Here is a 26,606-nt window from a genome sequence, read left to right on the forward strand (position 1 = left end):
GCATTTTGTAAGGAGGGTAAATCTTATGCCATCAATTTTATAGGGGGCGTTTCTAAAATACCCTATAAGTTATGGTTATAGGTGTAGTTTCGTTTGGTGACACCTTGCCTGATCATTAATGTTCACTATCATATATCTAAAGCAAAGTCCTTTAGTGGTCTAGATAGTAATTTAGTAAAATACCACCCCACTGCCACCTGTAAGATCTCTCTCAGTAAAACATCATATATGATGTACCAGCTGTAAGATCTCTCTGAGCAGGCCCACTGAGTAAAAGTCCCAATCGGACGGCCAAGATCTGCAGACTTAGCCTAATTTTCTGGCCCTAACGTCACCTAAGAACGAAAAAAAGACCAAAACTACATTTAGACCAATGTCCTCTCGTTCCCGCGAAAACATCGTAACCACCAATAAAAAAAGCGAACCAATGAGAAATTAAATTAAATTTAACCCATTTAACGGCCGTCACCTGTCGTGACTTTCTTGAGATGGAAGACCTTTCAGAAGTCGCGAAAAAACCCCCTTTTTCAGCCACCCCTTTTAACTAACAAAACCATGAATCATTCCACCACGACCTCCAACTAACAAAACCAAAAGACCAAAGAGAGATAGAGTTCTGACTTCGTCAATCGATTTTGATCTCACTACAGCCGATCTGGATCCCCTTTGATCTCCAAACTCTTGTATGCGTTTTTGATTTTCAATCTTTTGTGGGTATCCAGCTCGAACTCGCTGGTTGAGATTGTTTCTTGTTTTTGTTTTTTTTTTTTTTTTTTAGTATCTTTGAGACTGGAGAGAGATAATTTGGTGATCTTTGCCACGGATTAGGGTTCAAATTTGATTTTATTTCTCAGGAGAAATTGTTCGTTATGTGGAGAGACGCTGGACTTCCTACAGATTCTTTCTATGAAGTTCGGGCTGATTGCACCGATGTTCCCAAGACTCGGTTCAAGATCAAGGTTTGATTTTATTTTATTTGACTTTTTCAGAACTTAATTTGCTTAAGAACATAGAGATTTTATTGTTTGTTTGCGTTGATATAATTTCAAAATGAAAGTTTATAGTGTTCTATTTGATAGAGAAATTTATATTTAGAATTCGTGCTTGGCAGCAATACATCTTGTTTTGTATTCCTTTAAGATGAATTTTTTCCGGAAAAATATGTCCATGTTCGGCTGTACCACGCAGAACAATAGAAGTTGAAGATAATAGTGATCCCTTGGCTTGGATGAACAATCACTAATTTGATTACATTGTGGAATCTAGAACCAAGAACATAAACCCTGAACGGATAGGATCTTATTTAGTTGAATTTCAAAGTTCCAAGAATGAGATAGAGCTCATCATGGACCAATCATAGCTCATCAAGTTAGTATAATTGTGGCTGACGCCATTTGTTTAATATGCATTGTAAAATTCAACAATAGTCAATGCAAAATACCAGACAAACATGTCTCACAAACATATAATAGTAACATGCTGAGTAATTGTCGTAAATTGGGGAGTATGAAGAAAGAGAACAGAGGATGAGAGAAATTTTATAAAATAAGCTCCGTTAAAAGAGGGTTGCTTGATATGTGATTATCACTCTCATGTGTTATTTGCATGGTCTCAGTTTGTCTTGTTTGTATAGTTGGATATATGAATTCCTAAAGTACAAGATAAAAAGTGCAACTTTAAACATCACTATTTCTAGATTTTAATCTGAAGCAAAGTTGGTTAACAGTTAACCTAGTAACCTAAAGCTATAACTGTGAGAGCCAACTTGTGTATGAGTTCAACTGTGTTTCTAGTCTGATTGTGGAGATCTTTCCTCGATAATTCATTTTATTTTGGATTCTATAACTTCCTCGTGATTTGTATGTCACTTCCAGCATATTTAAGAAAAACATCCTGTTTTAATCTATTTATGCAGGCTGGGAAAACTCTAAGTGCAAGGAGATGGCAGGTGGCATTTAGTCCAGAAGGACGACTGGATATAGCCAGTACACTTAACCGAATCCAACGCGGGGTAAGGAAATCATTTTTTGTCCATAAGCTTATGCTCAACATTATATTAAAGGGTAATGCTGGGGTGACATTGGGATTTACTACGATTCTCACATTTCTGACATGGAGATGCACACATAACCGTATATGCTTTTTACTCGTATCTAGAGGAAACAATCTTTGGCTATATGCGCACCTCCACTTCAGAAATGAAAGAATCACTGTAAATCCCAATGCCACCCTAGGATTTTCCTATATTAAAATAAGTATGGTTTTTTCTAAGTAAAATAAATATGTTTCATAGAACTATCTCAATATCACCATAATTAGGTAGCTGTTTATAGCTTTTTGTCGCTTCTTTCCTTTATCTGATGGAAAAGCAAAAATATCAGATTGAAGTTACTGTAATTTATATAGGGGAAAAAATCCAGACCAGAAGATGATTTTTCATGTACACTAAGGAATAATGACAATACCAGTGAGGGTTGGTTTGGCACCAATTGAACTCTCTCTTAGCTAGAAGATGGCTGGAAATGATGAGAATTGTTGGTGGATAAGAATTTAGCTATGTTAGTGAATTTCAACTTTCATTTTTGCTAATGCAAGGATTTCTTCTTTGGTCTATTATCGACATATACAACATAAATAAATTCTTTTATGGTATTAACAATATTGCATTTTGGTGAAATAGGGTATCCATCCATCAATTAGAGGAGAAGTCTGGGAATTTCTATTGGGCTGCTATGATCCTAAGAGCACCTCTGATGAACGAGATGAGATAAGACAACGTCGAAGGTAATTATTTCCCCAACTTCACTCCAGCTGTCAGTAACTTTAAACTAGACTTCTTTCTGGTATTTATTGTGTTCTTTGACTTTTAACCATCCAAAAGTATGTCTGATTGGATAGTAGTATTATTTGATCTGGTCTTGCTTAGGAGATCTTTATCTTTGAACCTCTCAATCCCTTGCATGTGTACATCATGGGTAGGGAGGATGGTTTCATCCTTTGGTTGGCATATTATGATGTTTTGTAATCTTATATTTTCTGCCGAGGTATCTGCTTCACATGGTCATGGAGATTCTGGAAACATGTGGTTCATGAAAATGAGGTTTTAATTTATTTGTTTTGGGTATTAGTTTCCATTATTTACAACTTTCTAATGTTCAAATCTTTGGAATCAACGTACCTATAGGAGTTTGAAAGCTACTTGAAAACCTTCATCCCAGGAATATTTTTAATTGCATTGACCCAACATTGAATTTGATCGATGATATTCCATTAGAGTCCAGTTTTCAACATTTAGCATCAAACCTTTCCAATGTTTTTTGTTTTAGCCAAGTGAAAATTTGTTTACTTATAGAACTGGATTAATCCTTCTGTCTCTGATCTTCTTGATACTTCTATTTCAAAAATTAAAGAAAGCTCTTATGAACTCTTATCTATTTATTTAGTACAAAGGAACAAAGCTAACTCCAAAGGTTGGCAAGATGGCCAGGACCACGCCTCGGGAAGCAGAGGTCTTGGGTTCAAATCGACCCTTGGGGGCCACCCTCAGGGATTTATCCTAGAAATTAGCCGGTTCCTGTTGGAGGAGGGGACTACATGTGCCTGAGGATTAGTTGGGTGCTCTAAAAGACCCGTACATCTCAGTTGCAACAACAACGACAAAAAATGAGGGAATGAAGCTAAAAGAACTGGTTTTACCCTTCTGCCTCTGATATTCCAAGTAATTCTATTTCGAAAGATCAAGAAAATACTATGAACTCTATCTATTTACATAGCATAAAGCAATGAAGCAATAATAAAGAAAATAGAAAGCCCGGTGGGATCAAAGAAATCATTTTAGATATCATGACTAGAAGAAAAAGGCCTTTCCTTCATGTCTGTTGACTCTCCAATCATTCAAATGAAATTTTTGAAAGACCCATGTTATAAAAAAAATTAAAAAAATTGAAAGACCTAATTTTGTATAATGAATATCCTTGAACTCATTTATAAATCCAACCCAGATGTTAAAAAATGCGATATTACAGAGCTCGTTGCCCTCATTGACAATAAAAATCCTCCAACTTGATCTCACTTTTCTATTAAGAGTTTGGCTGGGGCATATCAGGCTGAAAGTGTTCAATGTTTGTGAAAGAAAGCATGTCCATGTAAATTATACTCTGAGTTGTAACGATCATGAAAACTATGTGTGTGTTTTTTTACAATGGGTTTCTCTATAGAAGCCACACTAACACTTCCATACTTTCTATCTCAATACAGAAGTCATGTAATGAATGATTTATTCTTTCTTATATGCAACTTCAGGATTCAGTATGCTAAGTGGAAAGAGGAGTGCCGGGAGATGGATTCTGTTGTTGGCAGTGGAAGGATTATCACGGCGCCCCTAATCACTGAGGATGGTGTACCTATTCAAGATCCTTTAGTACTTTTAGAAGCAAATCCAGACAAAGGACTGGCTTCAACTCCACAAGATAATGGTCATGCTGAAACTGGCAATGAGTCGCATTATTCATCAAACAATTTTAATGGATTAGAAAGGGTGAAGCAATCCACAAATCATGTTCCTCTAGAGAAGAAAGTAATCCAATGGAAGCTTACCCTACATCAAATTGGTAGGCCATCAAAATGGATAAATTATTCACTTTTACTCCCTTATTTTATGTACATAATTTGGCATGTTGGGGAAACTAATACATTGGTTTCATGAATTGAAAATCTCTAGTACCTGATTATTCATATTGGATGCTTGTGACACACATAGAGGACGCACATTTGTATGAACATTTTAGTTGTACAATTGTTGGTTGAGTTGAGACTTATAGCTAGACTGAATTTGAAAATTTTGACATTAGTTGGTGGCAGCCTTGTTACATTTGCATGTCTATCAACTTACATAATTGAAACCTTTTTAGTTGATTTATATTTATGCTAGGTCTCGATGTGGTTCGCACTGACAGGACACTTGTATTTTATGAGAAGCAAGAACATTTATCAAAGCTTTGGGATATTCTAGCAGTTTATGCCTGGATAGATAAGGACGTTGGCTACTGTCAAGGTGAGCATTAAAAAAATTAAATTTCTTCCTTGCTTACCTTAATGTAGTTGAGTTCTGGCCTGTGGTTCAATTACCTTTTGCCATGTACTCAACAACAGTGTTGCACAGTTTTGTTCCCTACTTACCTACCAAAAAAAATGATAATAATAATGATCTTAATTGTAATAATGGTAAATTCACTACATCTGAAGAAATATATTGGCTGTATGAGAAGTTGTGGGTCTACAATTCAGTCAACATGTACAATTCCTTACTTTTGGTGGCATTGCCACATAATGCATACAACCTCAGCCGACGAGGAGCATTGGCTGGAAACCCATTTTGCATTGAGTACACGACATTTGACTGACCAGAATTTAGTAGTTGACAAATCATGTGAAAGTAAATTGTCTATTAGTTACTTTGTGTGATATCCAAATACTTCAAGTGAGTTCAATATGTGTTGAATACTTAAGTTTCAAATGTAAGTCCCATTTCTAACTGTTTATTTTCCATACAGATGTTTTATAATGACTAAAATTGGTGTTTTAGTAGGCATTTCAGGCTTATGTGTCAAGGATCACCTAGGGAAGGTCTTCCCAAAATGCTTTATGCCTCATTAGGAAAATGTAAAAGCTCGTGAGGCATATAGCTCTTCCACAGGATTTGAAAATGGCAAATGTCCATGCCTTCTTCACTAGGCTTTTTTTGTGCCTTCCGTCAGATATGGTGGCAGTTTTCCGTTGTAGTAAGTTAAGATGAATCAATTTTATTTTCTTTTCATGTCTCCCACCCTCCCCCACAACTCGTCTTTAAATGATAATCGAGATTAATATAATATCGCAAAAAACCTTGTTAATCGTATGAAATGCACTGAGTGTTGTTCAAGTTTTTCTAAATTTCTTTTTTTTTTTCACTAAATTTATACAATTGCGTTCATCTGAAATGGCATGCTTGTGAGTTTATACCCATGCCTTGAGGTTTGTGCCTCATTCTTATGTTTAAAAATGTTTGTTAGTATAATGGCTAAGTGGGTTAAGGAATTGATGCTTAGGGCCCCATTTCAACCAACCATTGTACCTAGGAACATTATTGTGCTTAGGGATGATTTATGTTTTGAAAGAACACATAAACATGTTATATATATAATCCTTCTCCTTCTTTTATGCTCTATAATTACTTTTATGATTTTATGAAGTCAATGGAAAAAAAGTTTATGTATAAACATGGGTAAGCTGGAGTTGACCTGAGGACCTTAACTCTACATTGCAATATGTCAACCAACTGAGCTAGGGTTCCAAGTGCTTAAATTTTTCTATGTTGCCACTGGCAAAGCCTCTTTTTAATGAGATTAGTTACTTGGCTGAGAGCGGGTTTTGAAGCCACCCAGGTCTATGGTATCAACACTGGAAGACTTTACCAATTAATCTACCTGGCACCTTCAACTCAATGTGAAAAGCTTTGTCTTAAATGCAAAGCATTTCATGGCTCCTTTCTTAGCCCAATTGTGTTTTAATGGTTTCCCAGTTTATTATTTGCAATATGTGCTAAAATGTATCATCTTTATTAATTTGTTGAGCAGGAATGAGTGATCTTTGTTCCCCAATGATAATCCTTCTTGAAGATGAAGCAGATGCATTCTGGTGCTTTGAACGCTTAATGCGTAGATTGGTACATATTTCACGGCTCCATCTTTTTTTCTTTTTCTTTCTTTTTTTCTTTTTTTTTTTCAGAACCGAGGTATCCGGGCCTCTTAAAGAACACAGAGTAATTTCTGGGTAAATCTCTGAAGGCAGCTCCTAAGAGGGTATTTGAACTCAAGACCCCTGCTTTCTGGGATAAACCCACCTCCATGGCTCCATCTTTGTTTGCACAAGATGGGAAATACCTTCACGCTTTAAGTTCTTTCTTTATATGAGCGTTCAAATGTCTATCCTTGGAAATCTCAGTAGCTTTTATTGTTACTTTTTTATTTATTTAATTTTCAAGATTCTTATTACATGTTGTTATTTGAAATTTTAAAGCGAGGAAATTTCAGATGCACAGAGAGCTCTGTTGGGGTGGAGACACAACTTAGCAATCTAGCATCAATTACTGAACTTCTTGATCCAAAGCTTCATCAACACTTAGGTACCTTTTTAATTTGCATATCTGACTATTTATGAAATCTAGTTTATTATCTATTCTTTATTTTCATGGTAGGAGCTTCAGATGTAGCATTTCCATTATGTTTCACTTAGTTTTTTGTAATCACCATGCTTTTACTACCATTTAATCACTTAAAGAGGGAAGTTTATTGAAAAGTAAAAAAAGGATAGCAAACGACCTGCAAGGCTGTTGATATATAATTAACAATAAACCCAAAGAAATCTTCATTCAGAGCATTGATCTGAGAAGAGATAATAATAAATAAAAGCAGGATGAAAAAAAAGGGTCAAATTCAGAAGGCTGCATCACCTCTGTACAATTTCATTAAAGGTTTTGATTTCTAGTGATGCTGTCACGGGAGCTTATGGTTTGCCTAGGTTGTATTTCTACTAATTCTGCATAGAAGGTTTAGAATGAAATTAAAAAAAAATGTGGATTCCTTTTAACTTTTGCACCTTCGATTTCCATATATAATTAATTTTCATGGCTACCCTAGAATTGGTAAAAGGATTTTTTATTTCTTTCCCTGCAACTCTAATTAAAGGTTGATCATTCAGTAGATTCATCCACTAGGATATATGAATGGATCAATTTAAATTTCTTTCACATCCTAGCTATTTAAATGTTTATAGTACTTTGAAAAGGAAAATGTAATGGTAATGATCAAGGATTGTACTTCATTTATATATTATCTTCTCCCATGCATTCTTAATATTGTGCATTATGGAGATCAATTTTTAGTGCACATTACTTGGTATAGTTTGTTATTCTTTGCTCAATGAGGAGACTTGACAAGAGAATTTGTTATGACCTTGGAATGCAGAGACGTTAGGTGGAGGTGACTATCTATTTGCGTTTCGTATGCTTATGGTCTTGTTCCGTCGAGAGTTTTCATTTGGTGACTCATTGTACCTTTGGGAGGTATGATCCAATATTTTCCTATCCCCTTCCCTGCTTAACACTTGCGCATGTACACAACCTCATCCCATCGACCACCATTGCTGCCCTTGTGCATTTTCTCCTTCTTCCTCAAAATTTCTACCACCACTATTATTATTTTTGGAATGGAGTTACTTCCATTCTTGGCATTTTTTTGCCACTGTAAATGAATTTATTTGAAAGGAGAAAACCCATGTTTAAGTGCTTGTTGATTTAACTTGTGAAGACTTCCTAATAAACTTGGAAAATTTGAACTTCACGGTATTGTCAAGTTGATTTTCAAATTTCTTATTGAACTGATCAAACTTTTCATGACCTCAGCATAGTGAAGCCAGGGCATTGCAAGACCAATTTTAAGTTGAGGACATGTCCCATGGAGAAACGAAATGTGTTTTACATATTATATGGGGAATGATTTCTTCATTTAAATGAGGAAATCAATCCGTCGTACTTGTAGCATGATTTGCCACATCTGTACTTTGACCAAAAGCAAATGAATATGCTTTGAGTATGATGTATGTGCCATATTGACTTAAAAACAATGAGGAATATTTTTGTTTTCGTGATGAATGAGGGAAAGAGTTTCTTCACATGTGAATTGCATGCCCATATAGGACATCATATATAGGGAAGATATTTCTACTTTCTGGCTTGAATAAGAAAATTAAAGCTTCATTTAGGATTTGGAATTTGTAGACTTAGCCGTGTATTTTACTCCCGAGCTTCCAAATGCTAGGTCACCCCTATCGGCCACTGCTCGATACTCATGCTACTGTATCCATTACCATTTGATCAATGGCTTTCATTGTTTACTTTTGAGAAAGTGATGATGTCTTTCAAAAGGTACTTGTCAATTTCTCCACACCATTGCAATGAACATCCCAAACTTAAGCCACTTCTTGGATTGGCTTATTTGTGTTGCTTGGAACAATACAAAACCATCCAATCTGTTTTTTTTTTTTTGGATGATTAGGAAAATGGGCAATAGTCCAAACACTGAAGCGAAAAATCATTTACTGGACCATTGAAACAATCTGAATTTGGATTGTATCTGATCCCTCCTACTGGTTGACAAAGAATATTAGAACTCAGCAAAGTTGTTCATACATTTGGATGTTAAGAGTCGTTCAGTCGGTCATTTTTGTTATGACCCATCGAAGTTTAATTTGTTGGAATCTGGTTGTTTTGTTTGTAATAGAGCCTCTTAATACCATGTTAACTTTGTACAGATGATGTGGGCCCTGGAATACGATCCCGACCTATTCTCCATGTACGAAGAGCCTGACTCAGCTGGTGAAAAAAATGAGGGATCTAAAGGAAAAGCAAAGTCGATACGCCAATGTGGGAAGTTTGAGAGGGAAAATATGAGGAACGGAGCAAATAGCTCAGAGGCCCCCCTCCCTATTTCAGTTTTTCTTGTTGCCAGTGTCCTGAAAGCCAAGAGCTCGAAGCTGTTGCAAGAAGCACGGGGCTTGGATGATGTTGTTCAGGTAAGAACCAGGTTACATAACCCATAAGCCGTAATTTATACAGAAACCTCTTATCCTCGCTTCACTAGTCTCGAGTTTACTCGGGATCAGATTTGGAAATTAGTGTCATGAAGCACTATCTAGATTCTGTTTGCCTGCCTTCAACCATGGTGACAAAGTTGGGGTTCGGGAATAATTTGGCAGCGTAAAGTTTCGAAAAAAGTCTGGAAAACATAGATAAATTAAATAATAAAAATAATTTTTTTAAGTATAAAAAATGTTTAAAAAATATGTATTTCATTTATTAAATGATAAAATAACATTTAAAAATGCTAAAAATAAAAATATTTTTTCAACAAAATGTCGATTAAATTACAATTAACTGTGATGTTTAGGAAAATCGGAGAATTTTCAAAAATTGGCGATTTTTTGAAAATGTCATGATTTGATCGATAACTATTAAAATCACAGAGTTTTGTCACTATGCCTTCAACTAATTTGTGTTCTTCCTCTCAGATACTGAATGATATTACTGGAAATCTAGATGCCAAGAAAGCTTGCACCGGTGCTATGAAACTTCACAAAAAGTACCTAAAGAAGGTAAGATATCAACTCATCTTGTTCTGCGGTTGATACGAATTTTGTAATGTTCTCTCTGCCATATTGTGGTGGAGCATTCTAGAAGATTCGGAATTTGGAAAAACTTGATGATGGGAGAATGGCCACTCAGTTCTAACTTCTGAACATAGTAACCTGATTCCTTAAAAACCCTGGTAATTAGTGGACAGATCAGCCTTTTCTACCTTGGTTTCATAAAAGGTGGGATGAATTGTGGGCCATTGAAGGAATCAAACTGCAAACCAGATAAATCTTGTTATAATGTATGAAATAAACATAATACAGTCAGATACCATCCTCAATGACACCTTACAATGGTCCATCAACATATTGCTCCATTCCTCATTAAATTGTTGGGTCGTTTATCGGATGAACCACTCCAAACGTCCCTACCAATCAGGCAATCCTAAATTTATCGAACAAATGGACCTATAATAGTTTTAGATCCATAGTTTGAACTTTTAAGATCCTCAATACAGGAGGTTTTTTATCTTCTGAAGCCTTGGCAGCTGAATTGTGTTTGGCTAGTGTTTTAAATTTCTCTCCTTTATGCTTTTGTTCTTATTTATTGTTCTTTCTTTGAGTAAGATAACTCTCTTTATCTCATTGTTTGCATTCTATATGCAGGCCAAGAAGACGTAAACCTTAAATAAGTGCGAACTGTAAAGTCCTGAATTGATTTTTCTGCCTACTCAAATGGAATAAAGGGAGGTTTTTGCGCTTAACAGCTAGGGTTGGCAACACAATAATTAATTATTTTCGTACAAATCTGGCTTAGAGAAAGAAAGCTTAGCGATTGTTATTCTCCACGGACCAACTACATCTACGACAGGAGCAATTGTTGTATGTGAAATTCATCTTCTTTCACTGTGTATCAATATGATATATTTTGATTATATTGCATTACCAATTTTTTTTTTTTTTTTGTGGTTTGTAATGGTTGATGAAATACAGAGAAAACTTGCTTCATCAAGGCTTCTTCAATATCAATAAAACACTTACATTTTTATCTTTATTCGATTGGTGCTCGGTTGCTATCCTCTCGGTTGGAAATGAAACAGACTTAATCCATCTCAGGATATCAACTCACTCTCTTGACTTTTTTGGGAAATTTTGAGAAGTATGGGTGTTTGTATTAAAAAACATAAGTCTTTTACCCCGAAATTCTAAATGGCAATTTACATATTCTCCCAAGATGAGAGCTCTCTCTTCAAGCCATGGTTTTAAGTCTCAGCCCAATACCGAGAGGACTCATCCGATACGTCTCAGTATCATCGCCCAACATGACAGATAGACAAGTCAATGTATCGGACGAGATTTAAAACACGTTCATTTTTCTCATTGCTGAACGGGACGTCTCAAATATATCGGAAAACTCGTTCAAGACGACTTGGTCTCGTTTAAAACCATGTTCAAACCTTAACTCTTTTTATGTATTTATTTATTTTTTTGTTCTTTTTTTTAGATTGATTACAAATTATTATCATATCCATATATTGTAAACCTCAAAATTAAATCAAGTTTCCTAGTTTTTTATTCTTCTTCCTCTTTATACTTTTTCTGTTCAAGTTCTGAACACTTAATAATAAAAAATTACCACTAATGGTTTTTTGTAGAATTTGGAAAGAAAGTTGATACGCAAGCTTGAGCATGCATTCTAGACCGTCTGTTTGCCAAACGATATGTAAAATTTCAACTGGGATTCAATAAAAGAGAACAGGTCTACAAATAAGATAAAAAACAAAAAAAACAAAAAAAAACATTGATCTTTGACGTACCAAAAAATATTTAGATCTGTAAATCTGATCTACAGATCTATGATTTACCCAACAATAAATAATAATAAAAAATCAATGATTTACAGATGTAAAAATATCTAGTCTAACTTTTATAGAAAAATAAATTATCGAGCATCTACAGATAATTTTAAAAAGTTCTAATTTACGGATTATTCTTTTACAAAAATTACAAGTCATTTATTAAAAGAAATATATAAGCTGAATGATTGTAGATTACTCATAAAAGATCTATCATTGATTATAGGGAGTTCATCATTATTGGTGATATACAAAACCTTTTGGCAATAGTCTTCTTTCTTTTTTTAATGGGTAAGCTAGACTCAAACCCACAACCTCAAAGTTGCTGTTGGCGATAAAGTTGTCTTGAGCTCATCTCACCTTAAATCCTTGTTTACAATGATCCACAAACTCTGTAATAAAGGTTTTTGTTCTCAAATCAACTTCGTAGTGGCTTTGATAAAATCCTTTTTGTTAATAACCTAAACCAATACACCAAAAGGCTTTGACCTATTGGAATGATTCAAACTTAATCTCTTATCCACTTAAGCACAAAAAATAACCACACTCCGCCGACATCCATAGTATCTTTCACTTTGGGTGCACTTCAAGGCTTTCTGATGTAGGGTAGAACACAAACTTGGAATTTATGTTAAAAATCTGATTTTATGGTGAAATCCCAAGAACTAAGAGTAATGAAGAATCTTTATGTCGAGCAAAACAGACTAGAAGTTTCAATTTATGTTTGAGAATGATAGAAATCAATCGCAATTAAAATTAATAATTAATATTAGATTCTTATATTCAAAATAAAAGAAAAACAAAGAAAATGAAGAAATATCTTCTTTTCTTTTATTAATCAATCTTCAAAAAAATTAACTGCGCTTATTTATTTATTAGAATTCCTTATATAGATAACTCCATAACAACTTAAAATCTTTTAAAATACTAAAAAGTAATTTCATAATCTATCTATAACATATTACTAACCTTCTAATCTTATTAGAACTCAATTTGGACATCTAAAAAGACTTATAATTATAACTTAAAGAACAAAAACGAATTTTAAACATTAAACAAATTAGAAACTAATTAAGAAAAGAAATTTTCTAAAATTGAAATAGAAAATATGCCTACTTAAGCAACTTAACAAAATAGAAATTCAATAAAAGAAAGTGTCCTAAGAGAATTTGGACTAGGTCTTGAAGACTAGTCAAAGCTTGAGTTGAGTTGACTTGGTCAACCCAAGTTGATTCGATCAAATAGAGTTGACTCGGTTAATGCTGTTGATTTCTTTCTTCGATGCATCTTAACTCGATCATAGGCATTGAGATAAGTGTCAACAAACCTATCTACATCACTTTCTCAGGATTTTCTTCTTGTAGCCTTCATTTCAAGACTTTTCTTAGAGCTTTCATGTAGCCCATAGCCCTCCCAAGCAACCTTTTCCATAACTCGAACTCAAGATGTGGGGTTGATTCTAATACCAAATGTTAAGACCCTAAACCAACATACCAAAATGCCTAGACCTGTTTGAATGTGTCAAATGTAAGCTCTTATCCACTTGGGCACATAGCCATAAATTTAAGCTCTTTCAATTTGGAGGTGGAACTGGTTGATTTATGTGAGTTGAAGTGGATTTGTGAAAATACTTTAGGGTATGTTTAATTGCATGGAAAGTCACTTCCATGGAATTTGAAATCCACGGAAAATTAGTTGTGAAAAATAGGTAGGGTTGGAAAATCAAATTCCATTGTTTGATTTCACTTGGATAAAATCTTGAAAAAATATGAGAAAAAAGAAGAAGAGGAGAAGGAGGAATAAGATGAGAGGAGGGGGAGAGGAAGAAGAAGATGACGAGGAAGAGGGAGGGGGAGGATGTGGTGACGGTGGCGACGAAGGTGGAGGCGGCGACGACGGAGGTAAGTGAGGAAGATGGGGGGAGAACGTGGTGGTGGTGGTGGTGGCGGAAGAGGTGAGGGATGGAGAAGAAGGAGAAGAAGAAAAAGAAGAAGAGAGAGAGAGAGAGAAAGTGGTCGGAGATGGAGCCGACGGCGATGGCGATGGTAACGACGGTGATGACGACAATGACGAGGTTAGAGTAATGGTGGTAGTGGTGGTAGTGGTGCTAGTAGGGAATAATTGAGGATGTAAAATATTGGTGGATTTCATTTTCCCACCCATATGGCTGGAAAAGTGAAATCCATGATTTAGTAGACTTTTTGAATGGGGTGGAAAATGAATTTCCATTTTCATGTGCAATCAAACACTTGAAAAATGTCATTTTTCATGGAAATTGATTTTCCACCCTATTTTCCATGTGCAATCAAACATACCCTTGATTTTTATCATCTATTAGTTGCATCTGAAAGCTTGTTTGAGTTGATCAATTGCAGATCACAAAGTTTCATTCGTTTGAGTGATTCTGAAAGCCACTAATTTTGTTGTTTTTTTTTTTTTCCTTCTTCCATGAAATCAATTAAAAGAAAATAAGAAAATAATTTTTGTCACAACTTTTCATAAATACCTTTAGATTGTGAGAGTACATATGAACAGTATTTAAAATGATTAAAATAACAGAATTTGATTCAAGTCTTTTGAATAAGACTTAAATGATGTAGATGAGAATCTTGGTTGGATCTCTAAAACTCTGGCTTTTTTCATCAATATTTTTGGTGATGGTGAACATCATGGTTCTGTGGAGTTTACCTCACACCAAACAATTTACTTTGTGTCATAATTAAACTTACACAAGATAAATAAACTTCTTTTTGGATTTACACAAGGAAAATTTTCGAACCTCGTCTTTCTCCTCTTCGTGGGCATCTTAATAAACACCCCAAACACAAAAAAGGGACTTCACACTGTTCTATGTAGACTTAATTTACATATGTCGGGCATTTTTGTGCCACCCGAAGTTATATTACTGCATTTCTATGGTGGTACTCCTAATAGGTTTGGTGTTCTTTCCACTTGATTGACTGTCGTGGAGACAAACGAAAGCTTTGATTTTGCTACTCTGGAGGATCTTGATGACGACTTGGGAGAGGATGTAGTCGACTTGGACTTTTTCCGTCTGTGTTTCTTTGGAGCCTTTGGAAGATCTGTAGGTGGGGAGTTTTTGTAGATCTCTGAAACCGGCTGTCTTCCAATGTTTTGCTCGAAATCTGTCGCAAGGTATTCAAACAAATTCAAGTTATGGTGGATTTATGTGTGTGTTAGCACAAGCAAATGGCTTTAAGTAACAGAACAACTGCAATCCATTAAGAGAACCATGAACTTCTGTCATAAATCATTCAGACCTAGGACACTGTCACACCCTCGCCAGTGCGCTACTGGCTAGACCCATGGTCAATCGAGCACGTGTGTGGCACATGTGGTTGGGCTTGTGGTTGCGTGGTGGAATAGCAACGAGGGGGGGGGGGGGGGGGGGGTTGAAGTTAGTCCCACATCGACCAGGAAACATTCAAGATTCTAGGCTATAGGTAGTCCAACTCCCTTACCTTATAACAACGCATTTTAAAGCCGTGAGGGAAAATCCAAAGCGGGCAATATTGTTACTTGGTCTAGGGTGGGGGCATTACAGACATTACCCCAACTCCAACAAGAAAAAAGGTTGGCCTCCCTCCGAATTTGACTGAGAAGCCTAGCTACGGGATCACTCTCTTGTTGGGTAGAACCTTATACCAAAAGCTTAACAAGTAGAAATCGAGACACCGATCAGCATATAACATCGAATTCATTGGATCCTCTCACATTGTCCTCATTTTCTTATGTACGTGTAAGTGTGAAGGAGTGGTTTTTATCAGAGATTTGTGGTATTATCACATGTAGACTTTACCACCTCACTGAAATTGAACCATACATTATTCTATTTAAAGTGAAAAGTGAGCAACAGAACAACAAAACCTAACTTTGGGGTAAGGTATCCAGGACTTTTGAACTGACAAATATGTCGTAAAGAATAAACGAAAATGCCGAAGAATCAAAGTAACAGAATAACTTCACCCCTTTCTTTAAAGGGTCATTAGCAAATATTTATGGATAAGATAAAGTAAAGAAAACTAGATTGGGATGGTTTAGATATGAACAACCAAGAACAAGGAAGGAAGGTGAATGACAATGTTGAATTCTTATAAGAATGAGGACAAGAGTAGGGAGGAGAAGAAACATACCTTGAGAAGACCATGTTGAAACAGAGATAGAATTGGGTGCACCCAAGTTATTCAAAGATGCAGCCGATCCAGTTTTGAATTCATTCATCTACATTTCACCCAAATAAAAGAAATTCATCAAAATCTATATATGGAAATTAAAAGAAAAATAAAGAACCAATCAGTCTTATGGAAGACAAAGAACAAATATGGGGTACATACCCAACTAGGTGCATTACCAGATTGGCCATCCCACCCAATATGCGCCACATGTTTAACATCTGTTGGGTACCCTATCTCCATCTCTTGCTCCTTCACAACTACAAGAGAAACCCATATCTAAATGAGCTCTACACACATAAATCCCATTACATCGTAGAGAAATGACCCCAGAGAAAGAAATATTACCAAAAATTTGGGAGATGTATTTGAACCCTTTACAGATTCCTTTCATCTTGGTTCCCATGGTGGATACTATATATGCCCAATCCAACAGTCCCTTTAGATATTAAAAGAAAGAAGAGCAAACAATGTAGAGATGTTTATGTTAGACGAGTTTTGTTTTTCAACTTTTAAAGGTTTTGTAACATGTAACAAGAAGGTTGCATTAGATTTGCTACTAATATATCTTAGTCAAAGGAGACATATAGATTAAAGAACTCATGAATGATGAAAAGAAAGAGTTGAACCCATAATAAATTAATACCTTTAGAGAAACTTCAATGCCTTGGAAACAATGGTAGTTTGGAGATTCAAAAGAGCTCCTCCTCCTCCTCCTCCTCCACCTCTCATCAAAGTCTATCCCCATTCATCTTTCTTCAATTGTTGTTGGAGATAACATATAAAACCAAATGGAAGACTTAGATCAAAAGCAAAAGAAAACCAAGCTAAGACCCAAAAAAATCAAAGAAAAGCAATGGTGTTCAAAGCCTTCAAAGGGTGCCTCCAATATGGAGAATATGAGGTTGACTGATTGATAATAGAGGGGAAGGAAGAGAAGAGGTTAGGAAAGATGATGAACAATGAAACAACCAAAAAGAGGGTGAGAGAAGGTTCAAAAGGGTGGAGGACAAAGCCAAGACAAGTTAATGTCCTCCTTTTGGTTGGATACCAAATGTTGTGTTGTGACTTTGTGTTCAACGAGTAAATCTCGGGCTCCTCTCTCTTTTTTTTATCTTGCAATGCGGATTTGCATATAAAATATCTGAAAAAAAAAAAAAAAAAAAAAAAGAGAGAGGTGCTATTGGCACTTCATCTTTTACTTATTAAATCTTAACCTTTTAAATAATTTACCACACCCCAGTTATATATAAAAGCACACTCTTCAAGCATGAGAAAGGTTTGGCTCAAATTATAATCTCAACATTATAAAACGCTATAACACTTATTCAAACAATGTCAGTAGTTGTTTACATTTATTATTAGTCTCAAATAACATTTTAACCACCCCCACCAAAAAAAAATTTCTAATGAAAAAAAATACTAGAAAGCTTCTATTGGCACTCCAAATTTTACTTATTCTCCTCCATTCACGTATTTTCTATACTTTAATTGGGTTATGATAAGTAAAAGTTGGGGTGCCAATAGAAGCTCTCTAAATAAAATAGGAAAATGTGGAAGTAACATTGATATTGACATTGAATCACAAATTACTGATGTGGATGTGTGTACAGAGTCATAGCTATAGATGCTTTTTGTCGAGATACGAGTGAAAATCATCTATGATTAAATATGTCCACCAAATTGTCCCGAAAATAAAACCTAAGCTCTTATGCCAAGCAAATTATATGGAAATTAAGAGCTAGCCTCTTCTTGGAGAATAATAATAATAATTTAACTCCGAGGGGATGGTTCAATGGCAATTTCAGATCCAATAAGTGGTGAGGGTCCATAGGTTGTGTATTCAATACCTAGTATGGGCAATTTTTGCTTTAGTCCACCCGCGAGGGTGCTCCCTCACATACCTTGGTGCGTGTGATGTAAGGGCATTGCATGTACCCAGGAGAGAGACCTATATGCCTTGGCTCCGGCCCTGACTCATCCGGTTCCCCTAGTCAGACATAATTCTGAACAACCACCATATCAAATAATAATAATAATAAATGGCCTATTACAATAAATACTTTTTCTTAATTAATAGCAAAACATATATATTCATCTTGCTGATTCTGCTAGACAATTTTCTCTAATCCTTAGTGAAATCCACATGATTAAACATATCCCATGGTTTTATATTTTCAAGTGTGGTGCTTCAATGGCAAATCTCACAAACCCTTAGATGCCATTGACATATTGCAAACTTGTTCTTAGAAACAAAAATAATAGATAATATGGAGCCACTTTTGATGGTTGGAGTCACGTTTTGTGTGGTGGTTGCCTGATATAAGTGACAACCCAAACTTTAGTGTATCATTTGGGACAGTGTTGGATTTTTTAGGTAAGAGAAGATCTTGGGATATCTTTGATTTTTTTCATTATTAAAATACTAGTTTAGACTTTAGACTTAGATGCAGTGTGATGAACGATAGCTTGTGTATTAGAGTAATGTAAGTGTGGCATCCATGCAAATATATATATAGGGTCAGGTTCAAAGGACAACCATTTCAACACACATATAGACAACGTGTTTTGTCTTATATGGACAAAAATGTTTGGAATGGACTGATTTTTTGTGAAGATGATCTCTGTGATGAGGAGATCATCCCTGCCAAAAATCAGCTCATTATGAAACTTCTAGACCGTCCAATTTTTGTTGAAAAATTATAGACCGTCCAATTTTTGTAAATCAATTTTGATGGGGTTACAAGTTTTGGAATGGGATGATTTTTTGCCAGGATGATCCCCTCATCACAGAGATCATCCTCACAAAAAATCAGTCCATTCTAAATATTTTTGCCCATATAAGACAAAACACATTGTCTATATGTGTGTTGAAATGATTGTCCTTTGAACCTGACCCATATATATATATATATATCTGGAGAATATTGGTCATCTGAACCATCAGAACCGCAACAACCTTCGAGGGCGAGAAATGTTTTGTAATTATTATGTAATCATCTTATTTAAAATTCAAAAATTACAATAAGACATTGGTGGATGAAATTAAATATTGATGGCTCAAATTGAAGAGATCAATAAAGATTAAAAGTTCAACTAGTCTTACTAAGTTAGTAGGGATTTCACTGTTCAATTTTAATTTTAAGTTTGGGAGTTATGTGAAAGTCTAATATCCATCTATTTGCAAAACCTTGGATCAAATTTAATAGAAATTGTCTTTTGTTTTTTCATGTAAGTGTTGAATAACAAGCAGATTTTATCATCCTAGAAGAGCTTTTATGGGAGACAGGAGACTTGATGGACTTTCTTAATTTTAACATAAGGGTCGTGACCCTTTCATTCTTTGTGCAATCTTTATATCCTCCCTATAGTTCTCCACTTTGCTTGAGTAGTAAAATTTTAAGTGTGACATCCATGCAAATGATTGGTAAGTTAGTAAAGTGATTAGCTCTTAACCTAATCACGATGAGATGATTGAAGGCAATCGGGCAATTGAATGGAGCATTGCAAAAACAATTACTCATTCAGAACAACTAAGGTAAAAAGGCCTAATCAAAACATGAAGGTTTACTTATTTTATTATTATTTATGATTGGGAGTATCCCAACTTGCATCTAACTAGGGGGATCGGAAGAGCCAAGGCCGGAGCAAGGCACATGGGTCCTTCCCCGGGCACGTGCAATGCCCGCACATCACACACATCGGGTAAGGGAGGGTTCATCCTCACGGGTGGCCCCTAAGAAAATACTGCTCATACTGGGTATCGAACTCACAACCTATGAACTCTTACTGCTTATTAGATCCAAAATTGCCATTGAGCCACCCCTTCGGGGTTGAAGGTTAGTTACTTGTATTTATCGTTTTAAGATAGACAGTTTCGTCATTCAAACGTATTTTTTACTCTCTCTTTATTTGTTTTCCTTTTATTCTTTTTCTATCTCTTTTTATAAAATTAAAAAAAAAATTAAAAAATTAAAATTACACATCTACAAAAGCCACATTTTTTTTTAGATAATGATTTGACCCACCACTCAATTAAAATCCTAGTTTCCTCCCAGCGAGCAATACGCACCAATTGTGGGGGTAATTGTCTGAAGAAATCTATGATTAAATTTATTTCACTTGGATGAATTACAATAAGTCCTCATAGGGTTTAAATAGAAAACATTTAAAGATAATAATGAATTATTCCAAATCTAGAAAGTAATTTATCCTAACCATCATCATGATCTAAATCAATCTTTTACTTATTCAAATCAAATTCTAAAGATACGGTGTAGGACAATACATCTTATTACATTGCATCCTATCTAATACTCTAACACCCTCCCTCAAATTAATGGTGATCAACAATCAACTTTAGTTTGATGAAATTAATAATCATTAAAAATCTGAATCCTTGAAAATTGTTGTCCCGCAACTTGTAAGATAAGCATATCGTCATTGGCAAGTTATATTGCATGCAATCGTGAAATTGTGGAGAAACCATTGCTACTGATTGTGTTGTCACCCAAAGGATAATTCCAAAGTAATTTAGTATTAATAGAAAATATGGAGGAGCAAATAACTAAACACAATTAGGCCTCTATTGGGTCGTGATCGATTTAGGCTAGATCAAAACCTAACTAATTTTAATTTGAGAATTTCAAATTGAACCTCTATGAGGCATGATAAACTTGATCAAGAATGATTCAAATAACACAGGTAGTGGGAAGTGTAGAGTTAAAATCTTGAATATCGTTGATTCCTTGAGATTTACCCCTAACGATCGATCTTCATTGTTACTGATGCATACGAACTGTCAAAATCACACAAAAACATAATTAAAAAAAAGGGAAAAAGAGAAAGAAAACAAGAAATAAGATTTGTTCACTTGGTTCATCTCAAATTCGGACTACATCCCCATTTCCGAAGAGTCATTTCACTATTCATGAAGTCATTACTAGATCTACAAAACCTAGCCTTCTATTCTTTATTTCCTCTACTAAAGAGCCCCCCCTCTTTTACCTAGTAACTCTACTTATATAGATACAAAAGTCAAATCCTAAAAAGAAAGAAAAATAATTCAGGATTATTTATTAAATCTATCATTATCTAGAAATAGATACTCTCTAGTTAATTATGAGATTTCCTATTTTTAAATAAGATAATCTTAACCAAATAAAATTTAATTCAAAATATATTAATTGATGCCTTGAGATACGTGTTAAAAATTTGTTTGATCAATATTTACCTTATTTACGCCATGTGTCTTGTACCACTTTTTGCCTACACAACAAGTATGGTTGATGAGAAAGTAGTTTAATCGAGAGTGCATACAACATGTTTGACGAAATAGTCATTAAATAGTTTGAAAACCAATGAGTGGGGTTCCGCCGCTGGTGTCATTACTACCACCATAGACAAAAAAACACTGATATATTAAGAGACCAATTGCCTCGTCCCTACTAATTGGACCTACGGGTTTGGAACCCTCATAAAAAACAAAAACAAAAAATCTTCAATTAATTTATTTCTCTAGCATGAATTACACCATAAACCCTCATAGGGTTTAAATAGAAAATATTAAAGGATATGAATGATTCATTTCAAATCTAAAAAATAATTTATCCTAAACATCATCATAATCTTAATCAATCTATCAGTTATTAAAATCTAATCTTAAATAAGACAATGTAGCACAATACACTTTATTACATTGCATACTATGTAATACTCTTAACATTTTTAAATTGACATTGATTTTTTATCGTCATGAGTTTGAGAGAGGGTGTTGAGTTTCAGGTATTATGCATTATAATAAATGTAATGATTTTCTAACGCCCCCTTCTGACACACATGCCCATCATAATGCCGTAGATCATTTGCATTGGGATACACATAATCTTAAATCATTTTCTTATGTATCTTGAGGCAAATGATCTACAATTCTATGATGGGGGCATAGGGGGCCATGTGTCCAACGGGCGCCATATTATCACGAATCTTATAATAAAGTGTACTGAGATAAAGCAAATCAGACCTCAAGAATATTAGGATGTTAACCCTAATTAGGATTAAGATTAGGACATATTTCTTTATAAATTAGGATTGATTAATTCGTGTCGGCCATGTGTCAAACGGGGTGCCATATTATCACGGCTCTTATAATAAAGTGTACTGACAAAAAGCAAATCAGACCTCAGGAATATTAGGATGTTAACCCTAATTAGGATTAAGATTAGGACATTTTTCTTTATAAATTAGGATTGATTAATTTGTGTCGGCCATGTGTCAAATGGGGTGCCATATTATCACGGCTCTTATAATAAAGTGTACTGACATAAAGCAAATCAGACCTCAAGAATATTAGAATGTTAACTCTGATTAGGATTAAGATTAAGACATATTTTTCTATAAATTAGGATTGATTAATTCGTGTCCTGTAACATTTTCTATATAAATCCTACTAGAGTTCCTATAATCTAATAAAGTGAATCAAATCATATTCTTCTTCATATGATTTCAAAGCCTGAGCTCTATGAGTTAACGATTTTGATCTTAAATCTTTTTCGCTTCTTTCTTACCATTATTTAACTTCCTTTTAATAAAAAACTCAAATTTCTTTTCATCTCTAGAAACCTCTCCAGTCTTTCATGTCTCACAACATCAGATTACTTTTATTTAAAATCTCTCAAAACAGGAACTTACTTATTTATTTAAGTAGTAAAATCAAAGAGATCTTTACAAAACTTTATCCAGTAAGCCATGATAAAACCAATAATACAGAAAATGGTTTACGTGGAGCTTCTACCCATATCCATAAATGAGTCTTTCAGGTACAGTGAATAACAATTATGAGTATTCACGTGATATGCAATCAAATCGTGCTACCCATAATTACTACCTGTAAATTATTTAATAATTCTTTAATTTAATTCAGATTTAAAATTTTATATTGAAAATGTCAACACCGAATTGTGACTCCACTACCCAAAACAACAGTTGGGAGGAGGGATGGGTATTGCGTCAGAGAATAAGAAGAATCTTCTTAAAATGTATGTTAATCCCTTCAAGAAGAACTAGCTCAAAGGGGCATGTCATCAATTTTAATATGCCGGGTGTCTCTGATATAGATCAAAAAAGTTATAGAGTATCTCTAAATTACCATAAACATTTTATCATCCCTATTGAAAATCAGTTGTATTATATATTTTTGCTTATGGGAATTTTAATATTTTTTTACTAGTAAAAATTGGTAAAATTAATCCCGACGTATTGGCTCAATGGCAATTTCAGACCGATAAGCAATAAATGCCCGTAAGTCATGAGTTTGATATTCAATATAAACATTAATTCCTCAAGAACCATCCTTAGGAGACGCACACTCACTTACCTAGTGTGTGTGATATGTGGGTGTTGCACATTCCCGGGGACTAGTCATTGGATAAGACCATGGTCTATGAACTAAGTAAAAACCCAAATGCAGGTTTGGTCCAATGTCTCCTACCTGGTTATAAAAAAAAATAAAAATAAAAATTTTGAATTAATGCTAAAATGACGCCAGTGGGGTACACACGGGAAAATTCTTGACATGGTGACGTGCGCATGCTCATAGATGTGTTTTTTTTTGAGATACGAGTAAAACACATCTACATACATGCTCGCGCCACCACATCAAACACGACTCATTGTGAAATTAAGGTCTGTGAGTTGCGACAAACAAACCAAAGTGATCTATAATTCTCACGAATAATCCTCCAAGGGAGATCAATGGTTTGTCACCGAAAGCCTAGAAACCTTATTGCTAGTTCATCAACATCACATTACATAACATTCTCACAAAACAAACTTCATCAGCTAAGCCTCAGCTGTCTCAGCAGTTTCAGCTGCAGCGAGGATTAGCTCAGGATGAATACTCCCCATGTCACTGTAGGTCCCATCTATAGCATTTGGTAGCCCCAATCCCTTCAGCGCCAGGTGTGCAGCCTTCTGCCCTGATATCATCATAGCCCCAAACGTGGGCCCCTATAACACAAAACACACCACTCATCAATAAGTTCCACGGTCCAGATTCAAGTAGTAACTTAAAAAATCAACTACACTTACTCGGTCTGTCAATGGATCGGGTCAATTTGGTACCAATCTTATAAGGATCCGAAACTGATCCGATAAGTATTAGATCAGACTCTTAATGGATTAAATTTTATCGGATCTTAATATTAAGATCCAAACCCGTTCCATTAACAATCAAGTCCAGATTGGACCAAACCCGATTTTACCCCCCTAAACCCTAGAGAGGATGCCCGTGGCTACCGCACCAGCAAACTCTAGTATAATATAATTTACTATTGCCACACCAACTTTAACTAAGAGCACCGTGTACTAATTCTTTGTCAATGTCATATGAATTGAGGTGCTCTTAGTGACAGTTGGTGTGACCATAGAATTCTCTCTCCATGTAATTTCTAACATTTTATCGAACGGGGGACATGGTCAATTTAGATCCGATCCAATAAGATACTAGATTTGAACCTTATGATGGGAACCCTTCCCCTCATCTAATCTAAATCATCAATTCAGACCCGAAGTTATCGGATCATAATGGATGGGTCTGATTCGATCCATTGACAGCCCTAGACACTCACCATTCTTGGTGCGCCATCAATCTCTGCAACTTCCATCCCTGTAACAATCATGCCTGGAACGATCTCCCTCGTGAGCCTCACAATAGCATCCTCAGCTGTGTTCATGTCCAAAGCCTTCATCCCTGGAACGCTATCGATCAAGCCGATACTCTTGAGCCGCTTAACTCCAGTCGCGCCGAAAGGCCCGTCGTGTCCACAAGAACTAACCACGATCTTTGCTTCCATCACATTAGGATCCATGCAAGACTGTGTGTCGTGGTTCATCGAAACTAACGCCCAGTTCGTAACAACTCCTCCAACTTTCCCCTCTTTCACAATCAGATCCTCGGCTGCAACCGCGTTGAACAATTTCACATTCTCTCTCGCCAAAAGCTTGCTCATGATCGTAGATGTGAACAAAGCTGCGTGTTTGATTACAACGTAATTGTCTTGTTCATCGTAATCGATGCCGAGTTCATCCAAGAATCGGTGAGCCGGTTTGCGGACGACCATGGCTGAGAAGAGTTGACCGCCAAGCCAAGCCCCGCCACCTGGACTGACTGATTGTTCGATGATCGCGACACGGACGGATGGGTTTTTGCTCAGCTCGTAAGCGCAAGAGAGACCGGCTGAGCCAGCTCCAACGATGACGACATCTGTGTCTGCGTAGGTGATCATGTCCATCATGTATCGACGAGTCATTTCTCTAGATACGATTGATTCCTTGATTGGTTCGAATTTGAAGGATTGAAGATCGTACGGTGGAGATGATGACATGGAGATGGAGAAGTTTTGTGGGTTTGATCGAATGCGTTGAAGACGAGATGGGATGATGGGGATGCCATGGAAGGAAGATTGGTTGTCTAAGAATGGGGTTTTGGGTTTTGAGGAGAGAGATGAAGTGAGTGCTGTGGTCATGGTAGCCATTGTTGCTCTCGTGATGATGGTTTCTAGGGTGTTTGTGTGGGTTTATGAGATGAGAGGAGTTCAGACATGGATTTATAGACACAAAGTTACGATGTTTGGTTAAGGGGATAGGATTTCTGCGGTGTAGGATGCCTCGAGGATTCCAAAATATTACTGGAGAAATTCTGATGCACAAAATGGGAATTAAGTTGATGAACAAAGAATCCGACTAACCTTACTATAATAGTAAGGAAAAAAGCTCATCCATCGTCAAAAAAGACCTCCAGATGCGTAAAACAACTCCTCGAGATTCATACAAGTCGTGAGGTTTTGTTGTTGCATCTCGAGGTCATTTTGATGGTGGATGAGGTTTAGTAAGGCGTTTTTCCTCACTGGTCTAGAGACTAGAGATCTGATACATAATTAGATTGAATCCGAATCAATCGTGTCCTGATCTGATAATATGTTATAAAATATATAAATTATAATAGTTATTGATATATATTAAGTTTATTTCGATTTGGTATATAAAATTGGATTTGACCTCATCCGATTGTTAGTGGATCAGACCTAAATCATAATATTAAGATCTGATAAAAACCTTATCTGATAAGTGTCTAATCCAATACTTATTTGATCAGTCTCGAATTTGAGCCAATTGTTATTGAATCGATACCAAGTTGACCCCAACAAAAACCGATCCATTGACAACCCTATCGTTCATAGATAGAAATGGTGTCTCCATGGCACAAAAGGGTTTGGAAATAGCATGCATTATCCAAAATAAAATGTTACAAAATCAAGAATCAATTTGACTTTTATTTTTAAGAACATCACCTAAGTTTTGTTGGATTTAAGTGTAATTAGAGCATTTAAAT

General features: G+C 35.5%; 3 protein-coding genes and 1 long non-coding RNA gene across 6 annotated transcripts; 1 reads left to right on the forward strand and 3 right to left on the reverse strand.

Moving 5' to 3' along the window:
- The first annotated feature begins 447 nt into the window (after positions 1-447).
- LOC147387279 (rab GTPase-activating protein 22-like) lies at positions 448-11,221 on the forward strand. Of its 3 annotated transcripts, none has more exons than XM_086420689.1 (12): positions 448-714; positions 855-959; positions 1,916-2,011; positions 2,681-2,784; positions 4,303-4,610; positions 4,931-5,053; positions 6,615-6,703; positions 7,057-7,162; positions 8,004-8,101; positions 9,349-9,609; positions 10,105-10,188; positions 10,834-11,221. In XM_086420689.1, exons 2-12 carry the CDS (start codon positions 870-872, stop codon positions 10,846-10,848), a joined length of 1,374 nt encoding a protein of 457 aa, XP_086276815.1. In that variant the 5' UTR covers positions 448-714; positions 855-869; the 3' UTR covers positions 10,849-11,221. The 3 variants fall into 3 exon arrangements, with proteins under 3 accessions (XP_086276815.1, XP_086276816.1, XP_086276814.1); XM_086420690.1 differs by having other exon boundaries at positions 448-710; XM_086420688.1 differs by having other exon boundaries at positions 448-683.
- A 3,415-nt stretch (positions 11,222-14,636) lies between these two features.
- On the reverse strand, positions 14,637-17,326 carry LOC147387280 (CRIB domain-containing protein RIC10-like). Its single transcript, XM_086420488.1, has 5 exons — positions 16,863-17,326; positions 16,565-16,655; positions 16,379-16,476; positions 16,178-16,265; positions 14,637-15,169 (listed from the first exon to the last, which is right to left on the reverse strand). Exons 1-5 carry the CDS (start codon positions 16,962-16,964, stop codon positions 14,937-14,939), a joined length of 612 nt encoding a protein of 203 aa, XP_086276614.1. The 5' UTR covers positions 16,965-17,326; the 3' UTR covers positions 14,637-14,936.
- Positions 17,327-20,935: 3,609 nt separating this feature from the next.
- Positions 20,936-23,224, reverse strand: LOC147387281 (uncharacterized). The gene is made up of 2 exons (XR_015171218.1): positions 21,450-23,224; positions 20,936-21,014 (listed from the first exon to the last, which is right to left on the reverse strand). It is a non-coding gene; the product is annotated as an uncharacterized LOC147387281 (long non-coding RNA).
- A 684-nt stretch (positions 23,225-23,908) lies between these two features.
- Positions 23,909-25,807, reverse strand: LOC147387282 (thiamine thiazole synthase 2, chloroplastic-like). Its single transcript, XM_086420487.1, has 2 exons — positions 24,844-25,807; positions 23,909-24,223 (listed from the first exon to the last, which is right to left on the reverse strand). The coding sequence occupies exons 1-2, from the start codon at positions 25,747-25,749 to the stop codon at positions 24,056-24,058; spliced, it is 1,074 nt and encodes a 357-aa protein (XP_086276613.1). The 5' UTR covers positions 25,750-25,807; the 3' UTR covers positions 23,909-24,055.
- Positions 25,808-26,606: the final 799 nt, after the last annotated feature.

The sequence above is a fragment of the Akebia trifoliata genome, chromosome 13 (genome assembly GCF_017979445.1).
Source record: "Akebia trifoliata isolate Shusen 1 chromosome 13, ASM1797944v1, whole genome shotgun sequence".
Taxonomy (NCBI): Eukaryota; Viridiplantae; Streptophyta; class Magnoliopsida; order Ranunculales; family Lardizabalaceae; genus Akebia; species Akebia trifoliata.